Source organism: Leptonychotes weddellii, chromosome 3, assembly GCF_054177405.1.
Source record: "Leptonychotes weddellii isolate Sample4059 chromosome 3, ASM5417740v2, whole genome shotgun sequence".
Lineage (NCBI taxonomy): Eukaryota > Metazoa > Chordata > Mammalia > Carnivora > Phocidae > Leptonychotes > Leptonychotes weddellii.
This window is the reverse complement of record NC_138371.1, coordinates 116,262,957-116,290,838: the sequence shown is the minus strand read 5'-3', so window position 1 is coordinate 116,290,838 and position 27,882 is coordinate 116,262,957. Positions and strand designations below refer to the sequence as shown.

Genomic DNA, 27,882 nt, shown 5'->3' with positions numbered 1-27,882 from the left:
CCATACTGTTTTAATGAGCTGTCTGTAAGCATAAACTGAGATATTTATATTTACATATTCAATCCCTCTTATTTTAATTCAGCACTCCCTGGCTTATTACTTTCTCTCTTTTCCTATCCCTCCTATTACATTTGAAAGATAATCTGATTTTTTTCTTTTTTCTTTTTTTTAAAGATTTTATTTATTTATTTGCCAGAGAGAGGGAGTGAGAGAGAGCCCAAGCAGGGGGAGCCACAGGCAGGAGATGCAGACTCCCCACTGAGCAGCGAGCCTAATGTGGGCTCGATCCCAGGACCCTGAGATCATGACTTGAGCTGAAGGCAGATGCTTAACTGACTGAGCCACCCCAGCGCCCCTGATTTTTTTTTACTATAAAAATTAACTTATACTGTAGGGATTCGATAAAGCTCCAACACCATGAGTAAGAGAACTAATAGTTAATAACAAGTGTAAATGAATTCCTTTGCATCCAGAATGAAAAAACTAAAGAACAGAATAAGTGAATCAGACAACTGAAAGGTCTACAACTGGACTTTAATGAATAATTTTGGTAAAATCTGTGGTTTTGCACAGATACACAGGTACAAAACACACATAAAAGATGAACAAAAAGATTCTTTCTCTCCTTAAGTACTTCTTAGAACAGCCTTGACTAAGTTTAACTTGATATATATTTCAGGGCTTAAAACCCAAGAAATGAACACATTTTTGCACAGTTAAAGAGACATAAATTTATTATCTAACATTGGAAATACTCTCTTGACATTTGATTTGTTACTCTTATTGGAAGGTATGTCTTTTCGAAGTTTTCCTAGGAGACAATACAAGAAAAAAGTATCCATCCAGATTATCTATCATCATTCTTTGAACATTACTTTAAGAATAACACGATCTTAAATTTGCTCAATTTTTAAAAACACTGACAAAATGTTGGAGCGTTATTGTTACTTTCAGAATCTCTTTTTGAAAAGGAAATTCGTATTAAAAAATTGTTTTTGTCCTGACATTGGTGGAATGAGATACATCTATACTGCTCACAAATTCAACACACAAGTCTGCTTTAAAAGAGAGAACACTAATAGGTAACATGAAATGAGAGGCCAATTTTAGGAGATGCTTTCATTCCAGTGTACTTAGTTAACCCCTCTCCTAGGTTTTACCAGCACATCTCTGAAAAGAAATGCACATCCTAATTTCACAGATAATTAACAATGATCATTTTCCTTATACATTTAAAATTCGCTTACCTCTTTAACAGCTCCAGTCTTAACTGTAAAGAAAAAGTTATTTCAAGAACCCAATTTTAGGTGCCCCAACTACATTTTACCATCACAACTATCAGTGTTTCTTAAGAGGAGGATTATTGACACTGTGGGTGAGATAATTATTAGCTGTGAAAGGCCATTCCAGACACTGTAGAACATTTAGGATTCCTGACCCACTCACTAAAAACCAGGAGTTTTCAAGATCACTGTGACAACCAAAAACATGTTCATCCGTTTCTGACTGCCCCTGGATAAGAACCACTGAACTAAATGATCAAAAATTAATATCTATTAACTTTGTGACTTCCACAGAAAGTAACTGCTTCATTACCTTCAGTAACGATGACTGAAGAGGAATACTTTGTTTAAAAAAACAACTGTAATTAAATGTTATTTTGGAAAGGTAAGCTGTTTCTTCAAATTCATGGTAATCTGAAAGGATTAGATGTGCAAAGTGCAATACTTATTTATCCCCAAATGCACAAATACATTTACAGGAAAATGACTGTTTATGTTTTACTGGCATATCTAACCCCATTTATCTTTAGTATAAAAATATGTCCATCTTCTATAACAAAATAAAAAACATGTGGATCTTCTTGATAAATTCCTTCACACTGATGTTCCTGGAAACTGCTGCTGTCTTTGCTCCAAAACTTGCTGATTTAATAGTTGTTGCTGTTTCTGTAAAAACTGCACCACTTCTGGACTTCTTAGTAATGACTTGAAAAGAAAAAAGAAAAAATATATTTATTAACATTATTCTTACGGGATTAGATTGTCTTCATGCTATAAAATTACTCTGATATGTCTCTATACAAGGCACAATATGCTTACAAAACAAAACACACCTGAATTGAATTCACACTTGCACCTGATGCACTGTGTTAAAGTGCAAACTAATAATAATAAAATTTGATGTCATACATCAAAATACTAAGACCTAAAGTAATGGGTGAAGCCTAATCTTATCGGTGACTTTGTACACAAAGGAAATGCTTTATGTTACACCAGCATATATACTATCTCTGAAACATAAGAGCAAACAGCCAAGAATAGCACTGGCCCAGGATGACAGCAAGAAAAACAAGGATATGAAAAGGGGCCACATGTGAAAATAGCAGTTGGATGCCAGTTTGGAAATCCATGTAAGGATTCAATTTCTCCCACTAGCCTATTAAGTCTTTCTGAAGAAATTAAAAAGAATGTGTGTGTGTGTGTGTGTGTGTATACATATATAGGTATTCATAAAAGTAGTATTAGCACATTACAAAAATTTCAGAAAAGACAGAATATGATCTAAAAAAAAACCAATAGTTTTGTACACGTACCATTTCTAAATACAGTCATATAACAAATATAACAGACTATAGTTAATATGCTTTTACTTTAATAAAATACTTCTATAAATTGATGAGGGAAAAAAAAAAACCTTGGTCCCCCAAAATTAAAAAAGATAAACCAAGCGAGGTGGAAATACTATCATTAAACACTGATTTTAAAACTTAACATTAGAGCAGGGTACATTTTCTAGTTATTTGTTTAAAACTTATTTATTGTCAACTATACTTCAATAAAAAATTATTTGAAAAGATGTACCAATATTCTATTAAGTGAATGCACAATAATCTACTCAGCTTTTATAAAACTGTTGAACATTTAGGTTGTTTTAACTACTATTTTACTATTTGTGATAATTACATTTCTGGCAACATCTTTATGCTTAACTTTATCCATGTATAGGGTTTATTTCCTGCTGAGCTAAAGGAATGACCATTTTATTTTTTATTTATTTATTCATTTTCTTAAGATTTTATTTATTTATTTGACAGAGAGAGAAAGCGAGAGAGGGAACACAAGCAGGGGGAGCAGGAGAGGGAGAAGCAGGCTTCCGGAGGAGCAGGGAGCCCGATGCGGGGCTCAATCCCAGGACCGAGATCCTGACCTGAGCCGAAGGCAGTTGCTTAACCGACTGAGCCACCCAGGCGCCGCAAAAGGGATGACCATTTTAGAGACTCCTGATACCACTGCCCAACTGCTTTCTAGAAGTCTGATACATATACGATACCACCAACAGAATGAGAGTGCCCATTTCATGAAACCCCCAACATCACTGTGATGTCTTTTAAATAATTTTCATTTGTTGTATTGTTTATTGTGATTTTTACTGATATTGAGTACCTTTTCACATCATTTAATGGTAGCATTTCTGCTTTTATTCCTGTTTATATTTTTTGCAATGTACTTGAAGCCAACATTTTCTCCTCATCAATTTATATGAATATTTTGTAAACTAAAAATGTCAACCACATTAACTATTAGTGTCTTATATGTGTTGCAAATATTTTTCCTATGTTAGTTTGAAGTTTGCATTTTTACCACCATTTTTGACTACAGTATTCATTTCTTTGTAATTCTATTTCTTTTAAGCTAGAAAAAGATTTTTAAGTCTCAATTCTATTTTTTTATTTTAATTTTAAATATCTTTATCAGGAATTTAGTTTGATGTGTAGTGATATGATGAGCTAAATTCTCTTTGTCTTAAAATTATTACCCAATTATTTCCTTATTTATTGAAAAATCTCTCCTTTTCTGACCGAAATCTGATGACTTCTAGCAGATTTAGAATAGAGATCCTTATTAAATGTTGGTCTTATTCTACTTCCATACCACTAACGCATTTGTCCATAAACCACAGAATTCAGTACAAAGTCTGTTTTAAAACCCCATTTTGCTCACATATTCAAGGTTTAGTCAGGAATAAAGGTTTGTCTTGGGAGAGCATTATGAGATTCCAGTGTGTACCGGCAGAGGAACAATCAATTCTGATGACCAGCTGAGCAAATTTTAAAATCTCAAAAATCTAAATAATTTTAACAACTTCTGATAATAAATTTGTAAGTACTTTACAGATACTTACCAGTCTTTTTTGATTTAACACTTGTTCTAAAAGAGTAGGTCTTGCAGGACGATCCCCAAAGGTTCCTGTTCTTTGTTTAACAATGGAGAGTATATTATCTGTACTTTCCTGGGATAAATGATAAAAATGCAAACAGGGGTTAACAATTAATATAATAATCCGTTATTGTACGCTTTCAATGATGTAATGAACGGGTCCTTTCAATGATGTAATGAATGGGTCCTCAGCTTCTCTTCCTTCTTGCCCAGTCCCTGTGAAACTCTGGGAAAATCCCTCATAGATAAAATGTTGGCACTTAATTTTTTAGAACACTCCTCACTCCCTCCCCCTCTAGTTTCCAACCTCAGATCTCCAGTCTCTTGAAGGTCTCAAAATCAATAGTGAGGCAGAGGTGGGAGGAGCAAAGAGTTACTTGGGAGCTATTTTCAATATTACAAAAAGTGCCAAGTGGAAATTGAACATTCTCTTTAGATGCAGCTATCCAGGCCAAAACAAAGTTTGCTTGCCTTTGGATGGAATACATAAACTCAAAGGCAATTTACATATTGCTAGAGACACTTTGATAGTTTTTTGTCCAGTTAACAGCAACAATTAAACAGGGGGGTAGACAGTAAAATATTAAAGAAGCAACTGATAGACAAAGTTTTCAAAATTTGGAAGTCACTAGGAAAAAAATGACAAACTGGCTTTGAAAAGACTGGAAAGCACTGGTATAAATAATCTCCTGCCACTGGTATAGACAAAATAGCTAAGTCCTAAAAAGAAAACCATACTCTGAGACATCCTTACCCAAATAAACTCAGCAGCCCTAACTACCAAATATATATCTCCAATTCCTTGACAGAATCTTAAATATTCACAATTTTCCTGGCATAACCAAATACTGTAGTTAACTGAGATATTCTGACTCTTATAAAACCACGATACAATCCTGATCACATCCAAAAATGCTAAGCAAATATAAAACTATAGATGTTTTACCATAAAGCCATGTCATATATAAATTTACTCTTCTCTCTTTGCTCTTCATTTAGATGATTAGAAGCTGTTTTCTTCTCTTGACCTCTCTCTCTACTGGCCTCTGAGTTCTCTTAGAATATCCACTTTCTCTCTTTCATTATGGGAAGTTTATCAGCCCAATGTGACAAAAATGTTCAATCCCTAAACATTTTAGGCCACGAAATGTAAAAACAAAAACAAAAAAACAAAAACAAACAAAACTGTAAAAAGAGCATTCTGATACCTAAAGGAAACAAAAATAATTTCTTCCTCTCTCCCCATAGGATCAACTATGTGTGGCACTGTTTCATTTTTATTTGCACAAGAAATGGAACCACGAAACTGACTTGATGGCAGAGTACCCTATATTCTCACAACCCCAAATAAAGCACTATGCAGATTCACAATGTTAATGTCACAAAATTACAGAAACTTGTAGTAGAAATAACCTTGAGTCAGCTAGCCCAAACTTCTATAATTTGGGGATTCCCTTTTCAAAAATTTTCAACACCTTTTGCCCTAAGGAGTTTACCAACTTTTGAGGCATCCCGTTTAGTTTTAAATAAATCCAACATTTAGGTAAGCTTTTATTTCGACTAAGCTGAAATATATATCTCTTGTGATTTTTACTTAAAAGTCCTAGTTACATAGAACTATGCAAAATAAACCTACTGCTTCTTCCAAATGATAGCCTTTTAGATATTTAAGGATAATGATCACTCCCATAAGTCTATTCTTTTATCCCTAGTTCCTTTATGTCTCTCCTATAGCATATTTTTTAGATGCATGGACTAAATGTCATATACACTTGTTCCTTATTTAACTTGATTTATGTAAATGATTTTAAATACCTTAATTTCTAATCATGCTTTTCACACTACAGAAGACCCCTATCACCACTTATCAGTCCTACTATAATGATCTCCTAAAGAATCTCTAAATCTATAGGCCTCAGCTGTAATCCACCCCATTAGAGTATAGCCGCTGTTACTTCCTAATTAGAAACTTGGTTTGAAGACTCCAAACCCAAGTCCTATAGTTTGGCATTCAATACCAAACAAAAACTGGCTACAAATTCTCTTTCCGAATTTATTTTCCATGAATTTTCCACCTAAATATTCTGCTTTAGTTAGAATGGTCCCCTTGCTTCTTCCCAAAAGTGTCTTCTGTATTCCTACTTCCTTTTCTTTACTAAGATGTGTTTCTCTTTCTTTTATCTACCAAAATTTTAAAGAAGTAGTATAATATGGGGATAGAGTGAAGGCTCTAGAATCAGATTGCCTGGGTTTGAATTCTTGCTGGCTGTATGACGTAGGCCAAGTTACTTAACCTCTCTGTGCCTTAGTTTCCATGCATGTAAAATATAGCATCTATGTACCATTGCTGAAGGGTGCGAGACTCCATTTACAGCTTAGCACAGTGCCTGGCATATAAGAAACTTAGCTGATTAAGCTTAAACTATTAGCCACCCTTTCTGGCATATACTGAGTTATACTTTCTCTGCAAAACCTTTCCAGAGTATCTCAGCCTATAATGATCTATCCTCCTCTCCACTATTAAAGTAATATTATACAGTTGGCCCTCATTATATCCTGATGGTAACTGCTGGTTGTTTTCTTTACACTCAGTTCGACAAAGACAAAGACAGCTCTTGAAATCTCCTCAGAACTGGTCAAGTGTCCCATAACATAAGACAAATGGTATAGCAGGGTATTAATTTTTGCTTATAGCAGTTACTTCTCTTTCCTAAAAAAGTCATGCAAATTATTTTAGAATAAGCAAATTATTTTAGAATAGGAAAATCCTTTATGTGGGAGGGGCAAGGGGAGACTTAATTCAGTATCTATTTGCCTTTTATACATGTTCCTCAAACTGTAGATGTAAAACTGGACAGTTAAAAGAAGGTAGCTATAGATAAAGTACCTCATTTCTTGAAAAGAAGTATATTCTCCCTCTGTGAAGAATTCTGAAGTGAATTTGGAATGTACAGAGAACAAACAATGACCCTCACTTTCATTCTGTAATAAGTGAGATGATTATTTCCATAATTACTTGTAATTCAAGATTTGATAAAATATATTTTACAAGGATGTGGATACAGGTCTTAAACCTAAGATCCACAGGGGTCTTGAACTCTATAATGTGTATGCAAAATTAAATACCTACCTACCTATGTGTATTTTTCTGGGAAAAGAGTTCATTAGGTTTTATCTGATTCTCAGATAGGGCATTTTACCCTAAACAGATTAAGACTCAATGGGATAAAAGCAGACCCTAATCAGTGTGAATGAAGTGTGACATGCTGATGACTATAAATTTTAAAAATTTAGAACATCACATTTTAACAATTCTAAAGTCTAAAATTTTAGCAATGAGGCAGCTGTTCAAATCCAGCAAAAACTAAGAAATTTAAAGAGTTTTAGAATACATCCTAGGATAGCTTTCAGTTTAAAAAATTTTCTGGATCATTTTTAACAAGATTCAATTTTTCAATGAAAATGTACTGAGGGATTATAGCTTTTATTAAAAGGAGGAAAGCGCACAGGATGAAACATCTGCTTATCTATAACAACTTCAAAGTATACCACTAATAATAATAGTGGCTAAGATTTCCTGACTTTTACTATCTGCTAGACACTGTGTGAACACTCAATATGGAATATCTCACATATTCATTGCAACATTATGAACCAGGTACCATTTTAATACCTATTTTACAGATGAAGAAGCTGAGCTTAAGAGTTTAATAACCTGTTCAAGGCCACACAGCCAGCAAATGATGGAATGAAGATTTGTAGCCAGAAGTCCAACACCAAAGCACTGGCTTTACCCTTCAACACAGTTCAAATCAAACACTCCAAAAATCTTCCTGAGACTTACACCCCATTATTATTCCATTTTCTTTTCTAGGGGCACTAAGAAAAGGGCTAGTGAGAACAGGGTACTAAGAACAGAGATACTGAGAACAAGGTATTAAAAGTACAGGGTACTAAGCATGAGAGTACTCAGAACAGGTCTATTAAGTATGAGGCTACTGAGAATAGAATTACTGACAACAGAGTACAAAGAATAAGATTAACCAAGAACAGGACACTAAGAACACTGTACTAAGCATGGGGTACTAATAACAGTTTACTAAGAATAGGGATACTGATAACAGTATGCTGTGAATACGGTAATGAAATCAGGAAGAGATTACCTTCTCCAAATTACAATTTCATGTAGGTTCCTAAGTCTCTTTGCCTCCTCCTTTGGCGATGAACCAGCTCCATCACCTACTATCTGTCCTTCCAGCCCATATCCCAGATCTTTGAAATGACAGATCTGCTGATGTATATCACATCATTTCCACTGACATTTACTCATCTATTACAAGGGTGCAACAGAACTGTTAAGGCTTTGCACATGTGTTTATAAACTTTAATTTAGGACAAGCACTCACTCTCAACCACAAGTCCAGCCCCAGCATCCTGGCCCATATGGTTCGCGGTAAGAGTGGAGTTTCTTCTAACCACCTCCCACTCCCCAAGACCCCAGCTAAGGTCTGATACCTCCAGTCTGACGTTTCCCGCGCTGCCAGGCTGGGCGGACCCACTGCAGTTCAGGGCCTGGTCACTTTTCTTCTTTTTGTACTTGTCCTTGTACATCTTGTTGCGGTGTTTCTTGCACATCCAAGGCTTCCGCTGCTTGGCCACCTGGCTCGTGGTCTCGCTGCAGCCCTCGAAGGTGCAGGTCTTGCTCATGCTGCCCCCGCCGCTGCCCCGTCTCCGGGCTCCCCCGCTGCCACCCTCGCCCCCAGAGTGGGTCTCCTCGTCCTCCAGATCCTCCAAACTAGCGGTGCTCTCGCCTCCCCCCGGGGCGTCGGAAGTGTCCAGCAGGTCGGCTTCGTCCTCTCCTGCCTCCTCCTCGCCAGCCCCCGCCACTTCGCACAGGTACCTAATGGGCTTGCCTGCACCGGCGCCGTCCCCCAGGGCCGGAGCCTGCCTCAGGACGCCCTCGGCCGCAGAGTCGTCCTGCCCTCCGCAGGGGTGCATCACCAGCAGGGTAAACTGCGAGCCCGGGGCCGGGACGGGAGCTGGAGCCGGGGCCTGGCCCAGAGCAGGGGCGGGGGCCCCGGGGCGGAGCGCGCCGCTGGCAGCGCCCGGCCCCGCACCCTCGACAACACCCTGCACCTCCGTGCTGCTGACACCTTATGGGGCTCCACGACCCCAGCCCTTCAGCACCTGTAGGGCCCAACGGCACTTCGCAAACCAAAGACCCAGGACACGCGACAGGAAAAAAATCTCCGGCTCCGCGAAGGCAGCGCTACTGCGCCTGCGCGCGAGCTTTTCCACGCCGGGTGCCTTTCAGGGAACTCGGCGTCTCTGAGGGGCGGGGCTGAGCCTCCAGCGGAGGAACTGACTGCGCATGCGCATGTGCGGCTCTGGCGCTGGCGGGAGGCGTAGCGCTTTGCTAGCGCCGCCGCTGCTGCGGAGGCTGTGTGTGAAGTTGAAGCGGCCGGGGCGCTCGGTAAGGCGGAGCTTTTTTGCTGAAACCTACTGTGTTTAAAACGTTTCAAAACACTTGTGAACTGGAACTCCACAGGGTAAATTAGGATTGTTCCTGAGCGATTTTGTGACCTGTGGCGTTCGAACGCTAATTATCATAATATTTTGTCCCTAACTGCCTGAAGTGGGAGATGTGACGCTGGGATGTGGTGATGTCACAGCCTGGGACCGCTAGTTAGCAGTCAGGGACGGCAGACGCGGCCTATTTGAAAATAATGTAGTGGAGAAGGAGTGGGCCAGACTTGGGCCAAAGTTCTGTTTGTGTTGAGAGCTAAGTGGTTTGTTCTTGATAAATTTGTCTTTCTCTCCTGGAAACTTATTTATTTGATTTTTAATATTTGTCCTTTGCTATGACCGCTGAGGTAAGTCTTTAATAACGTTTTCATTAAATACAGTGAAAATGTGTGAAAAGCAACAATGAATGACAAACAGAAAAAAAAAAAAACAATAAATGATCTATCATTTTTACCAGTTGTTGCACAGTTGCTGGTTGCTAAATCTTAAATTAGCTGAATCTCATGGGGGAACCGATCATGCCAGGTCTTGAACGAAACTGTCAAGTAGCTGTGCTCTTTCCGTGTTTTCCTGCCTCCTTGCCTAGTCGGGTTTTGCATTCCACCTGTTGCTAAGGAAAACAATGACTATCCAACAAATGATAAATCCACTCACATTAAGGTGTTTGGGTGTTGATGTGTGAGTAGATCGCCAACTACATTCAAAGAGAGGCACAGTGGATGGGAGAAAGTTTGGAATTCGACAGACCTGGGTGGCACTGTCCCGTGTGACCAGGCCTAGTTAGTGACAGCTGTCTGAGCTTTGGCTTTCTCAGTGGTAAAAGGGGCAGTCAGTGGTGTGCTAGACCAGGTCGATGAGAGCCAGTTGTTAAAATATCAGAGGAGTTTGGGACGCCTGGGTGGCTCAGTCGTTAAGCGTCTGCCTTCGGCTCAGGTCATGATCCCAGAGTCCTGGGATCGAGCCCCGCATCGGGCTCCCTGCTCGGCGGGGAGCCTGCTTCCCCCACTTCCACTCCCCCTGCTTGTGTTCCCTCTCTCGCTGTCTCTCTCTCTCTGTCAAATAAATAAATAAAATCTTTTAAAAAAAATATATCAGGAGTTTAATGAGCTGGAGGTTAAACACTTTCATTATTAAAAATTAAATTATATCAATTAAATTATTTTAAAAACAGAAGTTAAAAACCTCAAAACTCATCACTTTCTAATTGTTTTCCAATGTTTTACTATTAGCCACGCTTGTAAGAATATTTATGTCTATTGTATCTGTATGTGGAAATACTGTGGAGATCTTGATGTGATACTGCACATCTCTTCTCAACTCTGCGTTCGGTGATGTCACATTGGTTGCTTGAAACTAGCCATGGTGAGAGTATTTACACTATGGAAATTGTCAAATGAAACAAAGCAGAGCTTGATTTACTGTCAGTTGTCTTCAGACTTAAAGTGATAGTAAAAGTGTTAATGAAGATTAAACTTAAAATGTTTGATCTGTGGCTGTCACATCGTCAGTAGCTTCCCAAAATTGAGGAAATATTCTTTCAGTATTTGAAAACTATCATGATTTCAGCAAAGTAGCTGCTTACATCACTGAAGAACAAGTGAAGTCCTGGCATACATCTCATTGTTTCACTTTTATCTTACTCATTAATATAAACAAAAATATCAGCCAACATTCATGCCAGAACTACACTGTCAGTAATGTGACTAACTTCTTTGCTGATTTGGATAAAAATCAAGCATTTATTTATAGTTTGAATTCATGACACTGCTGTTGGTAAAAACTGACAGTGGATTTTGCAAGTAGCAAGTCACACTGAAGTGTGGGTGTATGGAATTTACAATAAAGAGTCTTGTGATTTTTATCATTATTTGTAAATCATGTGCTAAGCATTTTTTCTATCAGTTAACTCTTTTTTAAAAGTTTACCAGCATATCACTGAGGGCAGTGCTATTTAAATCCTAGTACAAATTCCTCTTATGATATTCAATAAATGACAGCAGGGTTGTTTTTTTTTTTAATTTTATTGAGAGATAATTTACATATCATGAAGCCCACCCATGGTAAGCATACAACGTAATGATATAGGCCAGCAGGGACCAATTGACACCTGTAGTACTGCTTTAATATTCCATTTTTCAATGTTAATGTAATTTAACTCTGACTTAGGCTTTTTCCTTTGCTTAAGAAAATGATGTATGGAGATGGGTATTAAGGAGGGCACTTGTGATGAGCACTGGGTGTTATATGTAAGTGATGAATCACCAAATTTTACACCTGAAACCAATATTACCCTATTTGTTAGCCACCTAGAATTTAAATAAAAACTTGAAATAAAAAAAAGAAATTGATGTATGGTTAATTTTTATGTGATTTGTAATTTAAATAAATTATTTTACACCTAGAACCAGAGTTCCACATCTGTTTTCCTCTATTTCAAACTCTGTAGACTAGTTCACCTTCTCTAGCTTATTTTTTCTTCCTTTCTTGCTTTTAGACAACAGTTTTATGCTTTCCTGAGAAGTAATATATGCTGTGTGTTTGGAGCTTAGGAAAGGAACCATTCTCATTTCCTTTTTTCAGACACCCTAGGTGTTCTTTCAAACTATGAAACTTGGTGTTCACAGAGTACCAATTTTCACCAGAAGAGAACTTTATCATTGTTATTACAGCATAGTAGAGTGGTCTTAAAAGCAATTATAACCCTCATTTTTATCTAAGAATACTTGTATGGAAATAAATCTTTAGGTCTTGGATTTTATTTTATTATTTCAGAGGAAAATAAGTACTTAACTGTACTGTACATCATGTTTGTGATATTGATTGAATGAATATTTTGATCATTACAAAATGATAATTTTCAACTCTACCACTTCCTCTGTATTTATGAGTTGGCATTTTACTGTAAGGAAAAGCCTTCCCTTTTACTTTATATATTTATTGTTTATATACTATCAGTATGGGCTCATGGATTAATGTTTTCTTTAATAGATTGTAATCTCTTACTTACCTTATTGATGTTGCTGCTCAAATTGTTCTGGATTTGGCTGGACTTCCTAGATTTGGCTGGTAGTAGTCCTTCAAGCTGCCTCCTATATCCTTTTGAGCACTCCCTTGCTCTCTGGCACAAGAAGATATTCCAGACGTGTCTTGTACCTTCCCAGCTCCAGTCCATTTCTCCTTTCTCTTAGGATCTCTGGTTCCTTTTCATAGGGGATGATATCTAGACACCAAGATCTGGGTGCTGGATGTGCTCCTTGTTCCTAGGCACTTTTAGCAGTTAGAGATAAAGGGAAAAAATCCAAATATGTATATATTTATATGTATATATCTATATCTAATCATGAATTCATGCTGATTACTGATAACTCCAATTCAGATACTAGCCCCGGTAGTCTTTCTTGCCTTCCCCCATTCCACATTAGTATCTTCTTTCTTCCCAATGAGAACTCTGTTGATGACACGAGTCATCATGACATGAGAAATTTGTTCATGACAATCTATATTTCATGTTATATTTTATATTACTTTTTTATTTAATGAGTTTTTTAAAAAATAATTTATCCTTTACTTCCAGAAAGGTAAAAGGCGTAGTAAGAAAATAAAAATGAGCCCGTATTTGTATTTCTTGCATCTACCAGTCCATACATAATGCATGACTATAGCAAAAAACAGACTATGCTTAGACTTCCAGATATATTGTTTGCATTTTGTTTAGGAGAGCCAGGAGATAACCTCCTTTGAAAGATGATTTCAGAGAGTTGCTGGGTACATAATACTTTGATAATAACAATATCAGTGTAAGAGTAGAGGACCTTTAAAGGAGGAAATATTCCTGGCTATTAGTGGCTGACGTTTTGACTTTAGTCAGAGGTTAAATACCTATGTATTTGATCTTTCATACCCCAAATCACCCTTGAATCTAGTCTAACATAAATGTCACCAAATGTATTACCTAAATATTAATAAAATACAGAACAGCAGGGAAATATCTACAAGATGACCTCCTCTGGTTCCTTTACAACAATGAGAGTTCCTCTATCCCCTGTGATATGTACTCGTAACACTTGTGATGTTATCAGATACACTACCAAGCTGAGTCCTCATTTGAACATACGCAGGGAAACATTTTTAAAATTATTTCTAAGTAATTCAGATAAGTTTGATGTCGTGCAAATTGTGTGACTGGAAGAACAATGAGAGGCAGGACTTGATCTATATGAACATAGAGCTAGCAACTGGACCCATATGCTATGGCAGTAAAAGTCTGGATTCCATTGAGAAACAGGCTATCTTCTCATCCTTCTTGAGCTATGTGTGGAGATGGGGAGGATGTAAAAAACTCCTGGAGGTTTCATGATTTAATTTAAATTATACAACTAAGTTGTTTTTCTAATTCAGATTTTTTAAGATTAACTGAAATAAGGCATTGCACCCCATCAATTTATAGAAACATTACTTTTTCCAGAGATGAGAGATCTTCAGAAGTATGGGTAGGTTACTTTATCAAACAAAGGTCCATTCTAGTAGATAATTTTTAGACAAAACAAACAAACAGCATTCTAATGACAGATTAAAGAGGCGAACTCTGGTAGCACATGTATGAAGTAATGTTTGTTCTGAGACACCTCAATCTGGTGGCATTAAGCTCTATTTTGGAATAAGTCTTAGCATGACAGCTTCATCAAGGGAGTCTGAGGTGATTTGAAAGGACACATGATATATAATAGGGAACTGGGGAAAGAGTCACAGTCACATGATACCTGAAACATGCATTTCACCTGTTGATGTAATTACTGTTGGTAGTACCGCTAGGTTTATGCCTAAAAACACAGCGTTCTGGTAAATTCTGTCTTACACAATTCCCATCAAAAAAGGGAAAAAATACATGTTATGTTTATAATTGCATATGCCATATTCATAACAGGAGAGAACTTCTATTTGACTAGCTATTGATGGAAACCAAATCTGTGCTTATGATTTGACACATTTGATAACTAGAATAATTTTCCACAGATTGGTTTCTGGCTCCATACCTTTCAAACCATTTTTCTCCTTCAGTGTCTCATGTTAAGAGCCATAGGATGATGTCCACCAGTATGTTGTGAGAAAGCCCCTAAACAAAGAAGGTAAGAAACCTAGAACCAAAGCGCCTAAGATTCAGCGTCTTGTTACTCCACGTGTCCTCTAGCACAAACGTCGGCGTATTGCTTTGAAGAAGCAGCGCACTAAGAAAAATAAGGAAGAGGCTGCAGAATACGCTAAACTTTTGGCCAAGAGAATGAAGGAGGCCAAAGAAAAACGCCAGGAACATATTGCCAAGAGACGGAGGCTGTCCTCTCTGAGAGCTTCTACCTCTGAGTCCAGTCAAAAATGAGATTTTCTATGAGTGACAAATAAATAAGATCAGACATCAAAAAAAAAAAAAAGAGCCATAGGACACATTTGTCACATTTATATTGTACTTCAACCTCTGATCGTACAGGACTTTCTTGATGCCCAGTGAGTCAGTACAGTATAGGCAGTAGGAACATTCCTAAAAACCTCTGCTACATGGGAGAGTGGGAGAGAGAATGAGTTAGCAGTCCCTTGACTATGAACCACACAAATATATCCCACTAAACCCAAACTAATTGTATCACAACTCAACTTCCCCCACATGTCTAGAACCTCTTCAACACCACCCAGCACAAGAAGAAATGTGACAGGAGGAAGGTCCAAGTAGAAAGAAACAGGGGTCTCAATTAAGATTAAACCAGTTACTTTCTTTTGCAAATTTTACAAAAACATATGCCCATGTCAATACATTGCTGCCTGCCCTCCCAGCCTTACAGGAAGAAAGGGAAAGACTTGGAGCTTAGCCATCATCATTTGCGTGTAAATCCACCTCGATTCATAAGTACTTTGTCCAGATAAGTACTTTGCCTCTCAGAGAAGAAATCTTCTGAGTTTAAGGGTCCACTTAGGAGGATTGGGTTTGGAATTACCTTAGAGAAAGGATTACCTATTATCCAAGCATTTGAAAACATGATTGTGCTGGCTTCTCATCATTGGAGCTCATCTTTACATTTTCTTTCTTTATGAAATCACTTTAAGATTTCTTTTTAATAAGCTCCAAAAGAATATTATTCCTAAATAAGCAGGAGACTGTGAGGACTGTCTTGTCTCATAGATTTACTGTAAGTATTAAATGACATAAGATTCTAGCACTTAGTAAGTGCTCAATTAAGGATAACATCAGGATAAGCAGTTTGTTAAATGAGCTGAATTGGTAGGGTTTGGAAAGTACTAACATGTTCTCTTGCTACTGTCCTTAAACCTGATGTATCTGCTCTTTCCCACCCCTGGACAATGTTTTGGGAATATCCCATTGTTTTTCTGTTCACTAATAAACGGTCTCATTTTCAGATTTTAACAACCCCAGGAAAGTTTAATATCAAAATTTCATTTTTGGGGCATCTGGGTGGCTCAGTCATTAAGCGTCTGCCTTCGGCTCAGATCATGATCCCAGAGTCCTGGGATCGAGCCCCGCATCGGGCTCCCTGCTCCGCGGGAAGCCTGCTTCTCCCTCTCCCCCTGCTTGTGTTCCCTCTCTCGCTGTGTCTCTCTCTGTCAAATAAATAAATAAAATCTTTTTAAAAAAATTTCATTTTTTTCGGGCACCTGGGTGGCTCAGTTGGTTAAGCGACTGCCTTCAGCTCAGGTCATGATCCTGGAGTCTCTGGATCAAGTCCTGCATCGGGCTCCCTGCTCGGCGGGGAGTTTGCTTCTCCCTCTGACCCTCCTGACCCTCCCCCCTCTCATGTGCTCTCTCTCTCAAATAAATAGATAAAATCTTAAAAAAAAAATTTCATTTTTTCCCCATTTAAAGTTTCTCACCTCCTCCATAACTAAACGTTGACTGAAGTTTGAAACTGATTGGGGGGGGGGGAGGTGGGCAGAAATGTGCTTGGTTTCTTTATTTTCCCACCCTCCACTTTCTCCCCCATTTACAATTGCTATTTCTGACCCCTCCAAGTCAGGCATAGGGATAAGGGGAACTTTTGAAGAACAAAAGGTTATGTGACAGGTGTTACTGTAATCCACAGTTACAGCCCTTCACGTAGCAGATGCCCTAATGCTGGCTTTATTTCTGGTGGGTTCTTCAGTGAGTTCTTTTCTCCTGATTTTGGTGATACCATTTTCATTTCTGCTGGTGGATCAGTATACTTCAGCACACAGGACACAGTCCTTTCAGGATAACTCAAGGCCAGCCACCTTGCCCCATCATGGATAGAAGAGTGGCTGGTTTCTGTTGCTCCTAGCTTTTCACTGTGTTAGGAAGGCAGCTTCAGCCATTTTTAAGGAAGAGTCAGTTAACAATCCCTGTCACCCCCTAATCTCTAGGGTATATGTGTAATTTCTCTGAAATGTTCTTTTTAAGCTCAGCACATTCATCTTGAAAGACGCAATGAGGGAAACACATAGTTCACCAGCAACTCCCTTCAAAAAAGTCCTCTTCAATCTTTTTCATTCTTGCCACACTCTTAACTTCTCTTATATGTAAAGTGGGAGGGATGGGTTTCAGGTTACAGAACCAGTTTGGAACCACATTGGTGTCCTGGCCCCTATGTGGGCACTTATCACCTGTTGTTCTCATCTTTGGGGGCTCACTGGGAACTGTGAGACAACAGGAAGGAAAGTAGTTGTAATTTTGGAAGTTGCAGCTTGTGCCACTTAGATTGTCCGTATATTTTTTTCATGGTCTACTGTTATTTTCTCATTCATCCCTGCCATTTTTCATTCAGGAGGGCTCTAATGCTAAGTCATCCCTTCATCAACCCAGTTTGTTGTACCATTCACCACCAGCAATCCCAGTCCCTTCAGTTTATGCTATCATCATTATCGTCAAATCTGTGCAGACAGCTTTGCATGAATTGCACTAAAGGAGGGAGGTAATAGTTTGAGATAATACTGAATTTGAAAGTAATAAAAAGATAATAAAAATATTTTAGGCCTCTCATTGCCCTCAGAGAGTCCCTACCTGCTGAGCCTAGAAACCATACCATAAGAGGACTAATTTCTTCATTAGTTACATATTAGAGGACTTTAGCAAAGGGACCTTCATCTCTGAGAAGGAAGATACTACCTCTTAGGAAGACACAAAAGCAGTAGGCAATGAATACAATGATTCCAAGAGGAAAGCTGAGAATATGAAGCTAGATTGGAGACACAGCTAGAACAAATTAAACTGGGAATAGGGACCTTCTGACTAAAAATAATGGACTCCCTATGGAAGTAGTGTGACCAAGGAAAAGTTTGAAATGCAATATTCTGAAGGTTCCCAGGAGGTCTGAGCACTAGAGAATAATCTTGTATAGATGAAGGTGATCAAAGGTCAATTACAGAAATATGTCAGGGAGCTGAGAACATACAAATGGTGACCTGGAAAGTATGCAACACATGTAATTTTTACTCCGGAAGACAGAGCAGGGAGGAATCAACCTCTTGAGAGAAATGTCTCTCTGGAGACTGAACTGAACAGGAGAGTTTTCTGGAATCCATCAAACACATAAAATGAATTGGTCTTACAACACCCAAGCCAAAACACTGACTCCATACCACCCACAGACCTGGTTTCAGTCAAAATACAACTCGAATGTTCCTGCAAGGTCAGAGAAACCCCTTTATCCTGTAGATCAAAAGGTCTGCCTCCAAAATTATAGGGGACTTTCTGTGAAAAGTAGAGTACTGAAAACCAATCTTGCCTTCTTTTTAAACTTTGTATGGGGTCAGTCTTCAAGCTAAGGAGATGTCACAGCCTCTTTGTGAGGGAAGAAGGACAGGTGACAGAGACAAACAGGTAGGCAGCACTAGTATGTTTTTGGATGATGAATGGCTGTTAAGTGTCTACATTTGGGAAATTTTATTTATTTTTATTTTCTTTAATTCCAGTGTAATTACCATACAGTGTTGTATTACTTTCAGCAGTACAGTATACTGAGTCATCAATTCTATACATTACTCAGTGCTCGTCATAATAAGTGTACTCTTAATCCCCGTCACTTATTTCACCCATTCCCCCCCTTCCACCTTCCCTCTTGTCTCCATCAGGTTGTTCTTTATTTTTAAGGGTCTGTGTTTTGGTTTGTTTCTTTTTTATTTTGTTCATTATTTTGTTTATTAAATTCCACATATGAGTGAAATCATATATTTGTCTTTCTCTGTCTTATTTCACTTAGCATTATACTCTCTAGATCCATCCATGTTGTTGCAAATGGCCAGATTCCATTCTTTTTATGGCTAAGTAATATTCCATTGTGTGCCACCTATTCTTTATCTATTCATCTATTGATGGACACCTGGGTTGCTTCCATAATTTGGCTATTGTAAATAGTGCTGCAATAAACATAAGATGCATATATCTTTTCCAATTAGTGTTTTTATATTTTTTGGGTAAATACCCGATAGGGTACTGGATCATATGGTAGTTCTATTTTTAATTTTTTGAGGAACCTCCATACTGTTTTCCACAGTGGCTGTCCCAGTTTGCATTCCCACCAACAGTGCAAGAGGGTTCTTTTTTCTCCACATCCTTGTTAACACTTATTCTTTCTTGTGTTTTTGATTTTAGCCATTCTGACTGGTATGAGGTAATATCTCACTGTGGTTTTGAGTTGCATTTCCCTGATGCTGAGTGATGTTGAGCATCTTTTCATGTGTCTATTGGCCATCTGTGTTATCTTCTTTGGAGAAATGTCTGTTCATGTCTTCTGCCAATTTTTTAATTGGATTATTTGGTTTTTTGGTGTTTATATATTCATTATTTTGTTTTTTATGTATTTTGGATACTAGTCTTTTTTCAGATATGTCATTTGCAAATATCTTCTCCAATTCAGCAGGTTGTCTTTTATTTTTCTTGACTGTTTCCTTTGCTGTGAAGAAGCTTTTCATTTTGATGTAGTCTCAATAGTTTATTTATTTATTTATTTTTTATTTCCCTTGCCTCAGGAAACATATCTAGAAAAGTGTTGCTCTGGCCAATGTCAGAGAAATTACTACCTGTGTTCTCTTCTAGGATTTTTATGGTTTCAGATCTTACATTTAGGTTTTTAATCCATTTTGAGTTTATTTTTGTGTAGGGTGTAAGAAAGTGGTCCAATTTCATTCTTTTGCATGTGGCCATCCAGTTTTCCCAACACCATTTGTTGAAGAGACTGTCTTTTTCTCATTGCGTATTCTTGCCTCCTTTGTTGCAGATTAATTGTGGGTTTATTTCTGGGCTTTCTGTTCTGTTGATCTGTAGGTCTGTTTTTGTGCCAGTATCATACTGTTTTGATTCCTACAGTATATCTTGAAATTACTACAGCTTTATAGTATATCTTGAAATTGAGGTATTATCAGTTTAGTTCTTTTTCAAGATTGCTTTGGCTATTCGAGATCTTTTTGGTTCCATACAAACTTTAGGATTATTTTTTTCTAGTTTTGTGAAAAATGCTGTTGGTATTTTGATAGGGATTGCATTAAATCTGTAGATTGCTTTGAGTAGTATGGACATTTTATCAATATTGTTGCAGTCATGAGCATGGGATATCTTTCCATTTGTTTGTGTCATCTTTAATTTCTTTCATCAGTGGTTTATAGTTTTCAGAGTCAGGTCTTTCACCTCTTTGCTTAAGTTTATTCCTAGATACTTTATTTTTGGTGCAATTATAAATGGGAATATTTTCTTAATTTCTCTTCCTCCTACTTCATTATTAGTGTATAGAAATGAAATGGATTTCAGTATATTGATTTTGTATCCTGTGAGCTTACTGAATTCATTTATCAGTTCTAGTAGTTTTTTGGTGAAGTCTTAGGGTTTTCTATATATAGTATCGTGTCATCTGCAAATAGTGAAAGTTTGACTTCTTCCTTACCAATTCGGCTGCGTTTTATTTCTTTTTGTTATCTGATTCCTGTAACCAGGACTTCTAGTACTATACTGAATAAAAGTGGTGAGAGTGGACATCCTTGTGTTTCTCCTGATCGTAGAGAAAAAGTTCTTAGTTTTTTTTTCACCATTGAGTATGATGTTAGCTGTGGGTTTTTCATATATGGCCTTAATTATTTTGAGGTGTAATTCCTCTAAACCTACTTTGTTGAGAGTTTTTATCAATGAATTGATGTTGTACTTTGTCAAATGCTTTTTATGCATATATTGAAATGATCATATGGTTTTTATCCTTTCTCTTATTGATGTGATATCACATTGATTGATTTGCAAATATTGAGCCACCTTTGCATCCCAGGAATAAATCCTACTTGATTGTGGTAAGTGATTTTTTTTAATGTATTGTTCATTTGTTTTGCTAATATTTTATTGAGGGTTTTTGCATCTATGTTTATCAGAGATATAGACCTATAGTTCTCTTTTTTTGTAGTGTCTTTATCTGATGTTAATATCAGGATAATGCTGGTTTTATAGAATGAATTTGGAAGCTTTCGTTCCTTCTCTGTTTTTTGGAATAGTTGGAGAATAGGTATTAACTCTTCTTTAACTGTTTGGTATGATTCACCTGTGAAACCATCTGGTTCGGGACTTATTTGTTGGGAGTCTTTTGATTGCTAATTCAATTTCATTTCTGGTAATTGTGTCTTTTCAAATCTTCTATTTCTTCCTGCTTCAGTTTTGGTAGATTATATGTTTCTAGGAATGTATCCATTTCTTCAAGGTTGTCCAATGTGTTGGCATATAATTTTTCATATTTTCTTATAATCCTTTGTATTTCTTTCGTGTCAGTTATTTCTTCTCTTTTGTTTCTGATTTTGTTTATTCGAGTCCTCTCTCTCATTTTTCTTTTCTCTTTTTTTCTTTTTCTTTCTTTCCTTTTTTTTTTTTTTAATGAGTCTGGCTGAAGACTGTATTGCTGTACATTTCTCTCTTAGGACAGCTTTTGCTGCATTCCAAAGGTTTGTAACTGTTCTGTTTTCATTTGTCTCAATGTGTGTTTTGATTTTCTCTTTAATTTCTGGGTTGACCCATTCATTGATTAGTAGCATGTTATTTAACCTCCCAGATACTGGGAGAGGGATCCAACCAAGGCCCTTGGGCTATGGGGCTTTAAATTGCAAGTACAGGGCACCGGCTCCTCCCCTGGCATGGTAAGGAACTCAGCAGAATCTTGGCTCCAGCTCAGCTGGGGACACACCCAACTCTCCCAAGGTGATATCAGAGGCAAGGATTTAATCCTTGTGACTGGCCAGTGTTTATTCCTTATGCACTTAGCTATAACAGATTTCTGTGGAGCTCTACCTGCAAGGCATCCACCTTGGACAAGTTATTCCTTACTTCTTAAGTATAATTTTCTTGTTTGAGCTTCATGTAAGTTATTGATATAGGAGGAAAGGACTCCATATTTCCTTTCTCTAGAATGTACACTATGCTGCTGAGTTGGTGCATTGGATAAAGTTTATTCCTAATGGTTAAGTAAAATAAAATTGTAATTTATATTTTGCTTTGGATATAAAATGTATTTGTATATCTTATAATCTGAGAATACCTAATATTTCAAATGAAATTATAAAATCATAATTGGCCAGACTTTGATAAAGTCCTAGATGACTTGTCAAGGATGGGAACTACAAGTTATACAGTTTATTCAATCAGTCAGAAATTCTTTTTTTAAAAAACTTTGAGATACAATTTACATACCATAAAGTTCACCCATTTTAAGTATACATTTCAACTTTTTTTTAAGTATGTTTAGAGTTATGTAGGCATCACCATAATCTAATTTTAGAACATTTTTGTCAATTTGAAAAGAAACCTAATATCTGTTAGTAGTCACTCCCCATTCTTTCTCTTCTCTTCCCTCTCCCAGGCCCAGGTAACCACTAATCAAATTTTTTATTGATTTTCATATTCTAAACATTTCATTACTTGGTATCATACAAAGTGTGATGTTTTGTGATTGGTTTCTTTCACTCAGCATATAAAAAATTAGTTTTTTCAATAAAATTGTTAAATAAAAATTCAACTGATTAAATTTTAAAGCTCTAATTGGCTTTATTAATTGAGTCATGAATTGGGTAGCATCCTATCTAGCAAGTAGAGGGAAGTTCTAAGGGGCTACAGAAGAGGAAAGGTTTTTAATGATAGGGAGTGGAAATAAAGAAATTATTCGTGAAACAAACAAACAAACAAACAACCCATTGTTTTAGGCAAAGTCACCCTCCTAAGGGGAATCAAAGGGGTCGGTCAGTAAATTTCCTAGTGCTGACCAGGAAATCCCCATGTTGACTGGTTAAAGGTTATATTTCTGGTGGGTTGAAACTACACTTAGATATTAAGTCTTAGATTACTGACTTGGGACCTTGTGATGTCTATCTTTAACCTAAGTGATTCTGTTCAGAGTGTATGGTTTTGTTTTTAACAACATTTATTGAACTTGTATTATTTACACAGTGCTGTAAGCCTTGGAAATACCAAGATAAATAAGACACTCTTCCTTCAAATAGCTTAGAGTAGTGGTCCTTGACCCTCTATATTAGAGTTCTCGAGATTTATTATAGAAATGGCTTACACAGTTATGGAGGTTGAGAATTCCCATGATCTCCTTTCTGCCAGCTGGAGAACTGGGCAGGCTGGTGGTATAATTCCATCTAGGTCCTAAGACCTGAGAACCAGGAGCATCAATGTCCTAGAGCAGGAAAAGATGGATGTCCCAGCTCAACAGAGAGCAAATTCACCTTTCCTCAGCCTTTTTTTTATCTGTTCAGGCCCTCAGTGGATTGGATGGTGCCCACCCACATTGGTGAGGGCAATATTCTTTACCTAGTCTACTGATTCAAATGCTAATCTTTTCCAGAAACACCCTCACAGACACACTCAGAAATAATGTTTTACCAGCTATCTGGGTTATCCTTTAGCCCAGTCAACTTGATACATAAAATTAACCATCACATCCTGTAAGACCCAAGGTTGGTCTTTCTTTCTTCCATTTTTTTTCTTTGTTTGTTTGTTTGTTTCTTTCTTTCTTTCTTTCCTTCCTTCCTTCCTTAAAAAAAATAGTTTGTAAAATTCATTCTCTCCCCCAAAAAGGAATTTTAATTTAATTTAATTAACATTTAACATAATTTACTTATGCACATAGTTTAAAAATCAACATTGTCCTCAGGGGCTGGGACAGGGAGGAATGGGGAGATATTTAAAGGGTATAGAGTTTCAGTTTTGCAAGATCAAAATGTTCTGGAGATTGGTTGGACAACAATATAAATATATTTAATACTATTAAAATGTATGTTTAAAACAGTTAAGATGGAAAATTTATGTTATATACATTTTACGACAATTTTAAAAGAATCAACATTGTCCTAAATCTAATATAAAAGAGACATAAAAAGAAAGTAATATATAATCAAATAATGTGTGTATCCAACATTTTAATTTTCAGGCACAATTAGGCTGGAAAATATAATGATGTAGTCAGATGCTTTCATCTACTAAAATGAAGGTTAGAAGTCTTCCCCTACAAAGGGTACAGCACAAAAAAGAGCAGAGGCGTGGGTGGCCCCCAGAATAGGAATAGTTTAGGATAAGCTAAAACAAACCAATTGTTTGTATGTGATAGGAAAGAGGGAGAAACATTTAAATGAAGTGGGGAAAACATGTGAAGAGAAATTATAGGCTGTCAAGCTGTCAAAGGAAGAAGATGATAAAAAATGAGTTGGCATTATTTATAAATGAATGGTGAAATAATTGTCTATATTATGACATGGAGTACTAGTAAGAGTATCTCAGAAAAAAGATTCCATAATTTATTAAGTTATATACCTAGCTTCTAGAAATTAAAAATATGTTGAAGACTATTTTTTAATAAGCAATGAATAAAAATAGACTGGTAAAAGAAGTAGTCATACAGAGGCTATGGAGAGATTATGCCTCTCTCTGGGGCCTCGATATCAGAGTTAAATAGAAACAAAACAAGTAACCAAAAAATAAACACATAGTTTCAAAATGTAAGTTTATAACATTTATGTCTTATAAGAGTACTTAAAATTTTTTTAACATATGTAAATATGAAATATTTGAAAACTTTCATTGAAATTCAGTGAGATGTCTATGTTTTAATATTTTGTTTACTGAGTCTATTAAAGTTAGCCTAAAATGTCCTGTCACATCTTTGCAGTTGGTTTTCATGACTTGCAGTGAGCATACTGACTGAAACCACTCTCAACTATATAGATAGCAGGAAATGCTGTCATCATTTGGGTTATTTTCAAATAGGTGGGTGTGAAAGTCTTAGCTGGATCCTAAACCTTTTTAATTAGATGATTAAATCATGGTTTGTCCTCAAGTCCTTTTGAAGATCAATTAATTTCTTTTGAAAATGCTAGCTGACATATTTCACATCTGTTTAAAACCACCCAATCTGCTATTGTAAAATGTTAACTGTCTTTGAGTCTAATTATCATTGCATCCAAATGAGAGCAATATATTTCTGAGTCAAGTATCTTTTAATCTGTCTTCATGTTAGATTATACTGCAAAGCTGAAAACTAAAAATCCCCAGTAAGCAAGGTTATTTTTAAGTATTTCATTTGTTGAAAAAGCCACAAGAATTCCTTCAATTTTAATGAGATTGGTCCCCTTTCCTTAAGGTTTAAGAAGGAGCTCACTGATGTTATAAATGTACCTTTCCAATGGGGAGATCTGACTGTTCCTCTTTACCCATGAGATAGCATTAGTTTAATAGGGTAAGAATTGCTCTTTCCTACCTCCTATGTGAGTGAATATGAAGGATAAGCATCACATATGATGTGTTCTGTTAAAAATGTTTAACATGAATCCAATTAAACCTATAGAATGAGTTTCCTATTTACAGGGGAGAGAGGGAGGAATAAGTTAAACCACATCATAAGGAGACAATCAGAAGCATCCAGAATGTGGAACTGTAAAACACAAGTGGCCTAGTGGAAAAAACTCAATGTTATTTATTTTTTTTTAAAGATAGGTTCAAGAAATTTTCTAGATTAAAAGAGACTGGAAGAGTTGTATAACAAACAAATGCAAACTGTGAACCTTGATTAGATCCCTGTTAAAAACAACAAAAAAATAATTATAAAAGGTATTTTGGGGACAATTGGAGACATTTGAAAATGACATTAGATAATTATTCCAAATTGTTGTATATGTGATAATGCTGTTGTGGCCATGTAAGAGAATATCCTTATATGTAGGAGATTTATGCTTGAGAATTTAAGCATAAAGTGGCATGATATCTACATTTTACTTTGAAATGTTTTAGCCAAAATATACATACATACATACATATATATAGGACCCAATTATGGCAAAATACTTAAAATTGTTGAATCTGGGTAGTGGGGATATAGGTGTTTATTGTCCTGGCCTTTCAGCTTTTCTGTATATTTAAAAAATATACATATTAAAAAATAAAATGTAAAAAAAAATAAATAAATAAAAAATAAATAAAAAATAAAATGTAAATTAAAATAATTATAAATTGAATAAAGAGAAGGACCTTTTCAAATATGGCTTGGAAGATATACCTCACTCTTTTGCATTATTTCAAATTTGATATTTATTTTTTCATTTATTATATCAAAAATTCCACAGAACTCCATAATGTGAGCCAAATCTTTTTTTTTTTAAATTTGTTAGAGAACCATCTTATTTGGATAAGACATTCAGATTCTTCAGTGACATTTGATAGATTTTGGGTAATCTATCATTGAAGGGATTGTTTTTGAACATTCATTGATCCGTGGACTTTATCTCAATAATTCTCAGTAATTAAATATTGCTGATGAGTAACAAAATAACTTTTTTTTTTAAGATTTTATTTATTTATTTGACAGAAAGAGACACAGCGAGAGAAGGAACACAAGCAAGGGGAGTGAGAGAGGGAGAAGCAGGCTTCCCGCTGAGGAGGGACCCTGATGCAGGGCTTGATCCCAGGACCCTGGGATCGTGACCTGAGCTGAAGGCAGAGGCTTAACAACTGAGTCACCCAGGCACCCCACAAAATGACTTTTTAAAAACATTTGGTGCTTCTTTCTTCCTGATTTCCTTTAATATTCAGACTTGCAAATATAGTTATCATTTAGTATAAGGTATATATACAAAAAGCATACTTTTATTCTTCTATTTAGGACATACATTTTGTGAAAAATCAGTTCTTCAGTTTAAGTATTAGGTATATATGATGCATCTCAGTTATTTGCAAACTGTGATATTTATAGGGAATACTAATGACACATAATAACTCAGATCAGAACACATTAGAAAGTAGAAATATATTTATGAAATGAATTATTTCTACATGTATTTGTGATACATATATATTTTTTATATAATTATATATATAATTTTAAAATCTGACATATAATTGCCCTACTAAGTTAAGAATTTTACTATAGTTATATGAGCAGAAATAAGGAACACATATAAGAAAAACTGTTTAGTTTTGTAGAAAGCTATATTTCAATATATATAGTTTTACTTTTTAATTATGCTGATGATGACATTCAAAATTGGCATTTATTTTAATGTGAATTTACTAGAAAAATGAACAAACTTATAAAACTGTAATTACCCAAAGTAATATGTCATTTATTTATCATTTCAATCAGTTGGGGTTTTTTTAACCTATATAAATTTTTTTTTTAAAGATTTTATTTATTTATTTGAGAGAGAGAATGAGACAGAGAGAGAGAATATGAGAGGGGGAGGATCAGAGGGAGAAGCAGACTCCCTGCTCAGCAAGCAGGGAGTCCGATGCGGGACTCGATCCTGAGACTCCAGGATCATGACCTGAGCTGAAGGCAGTCGCTTAACCAACTGAGCCACCCAGGCACCCAACCTATATAAGTTTTTTATTTCACTTTATTTTTTTTTAATTTTATTTTATTATGTTATGTTAATCACCATACAATACATCATTAGTTTTTGATGTGGTGATCCACGATTCATTGTTTCCATATAACACCCAGTGCTCCATGCAGTACATGCCGTCCTTAATACCCATCACCGGGCTAACCCATCCCCCCACCCCCTCCCCTCTAAAACCCATAGTTTGTTTCTCAGAGCCCATAGTCTCTCATGGTTCATCTCTCCCTCCGATTTCCCCCCCTTCATTTTTCCCTTCCTTCTCCTA

The 27,882-nt window shown here is 36.5% G+C and overlaps 1 protein-coding gene and 1 long non-coding RNA gene across 2 annotated transcripts in view; one reads left to right on the top strand and one right to left on the bottom strand.

Moving 5' to 3' along the window:
* Positions 1-513: 513 nt before the first annotated feature.
* RFXAP (regulatory factor X associated protein) lies at positions 514-9,525 on the bottom strand. Its single transcript, XM_031028884.2, has 3 exons — positions 8,736-9,525; positions 4,186-4,293; positions 514-1,988 (listed from the first exon to the last, which is right to left on the bottom strand). Exons 1-3 carry the CDS (start codon positions 9,216-9,218, stop codon positions 1,878-1,880), a joined length of 702 nt encoding a protein of 233 aa, XP_030884744.1. The 5' UTR covers positions 9,219-9,525; the 3' UTR covers positions 514-1,877.
* Positions 9,526-9,533: 8 nt separating this feature from the next.
* LOC115941187 (uncharacterized) overlaps positions 9,534-27,882 on the top strand; it is a 91,489-nt gene continuing 73,140 nt past the window's right edge. The window contains exon 1 of the long non-coding RNA XR_014143710.1: positions 9,534-9,693. This is a non-coding gene — a long non-coding RNA (uncharacterized LOC115941187). The remainder of the gene's footprint in view (positions 9,694-27,882) is intronic.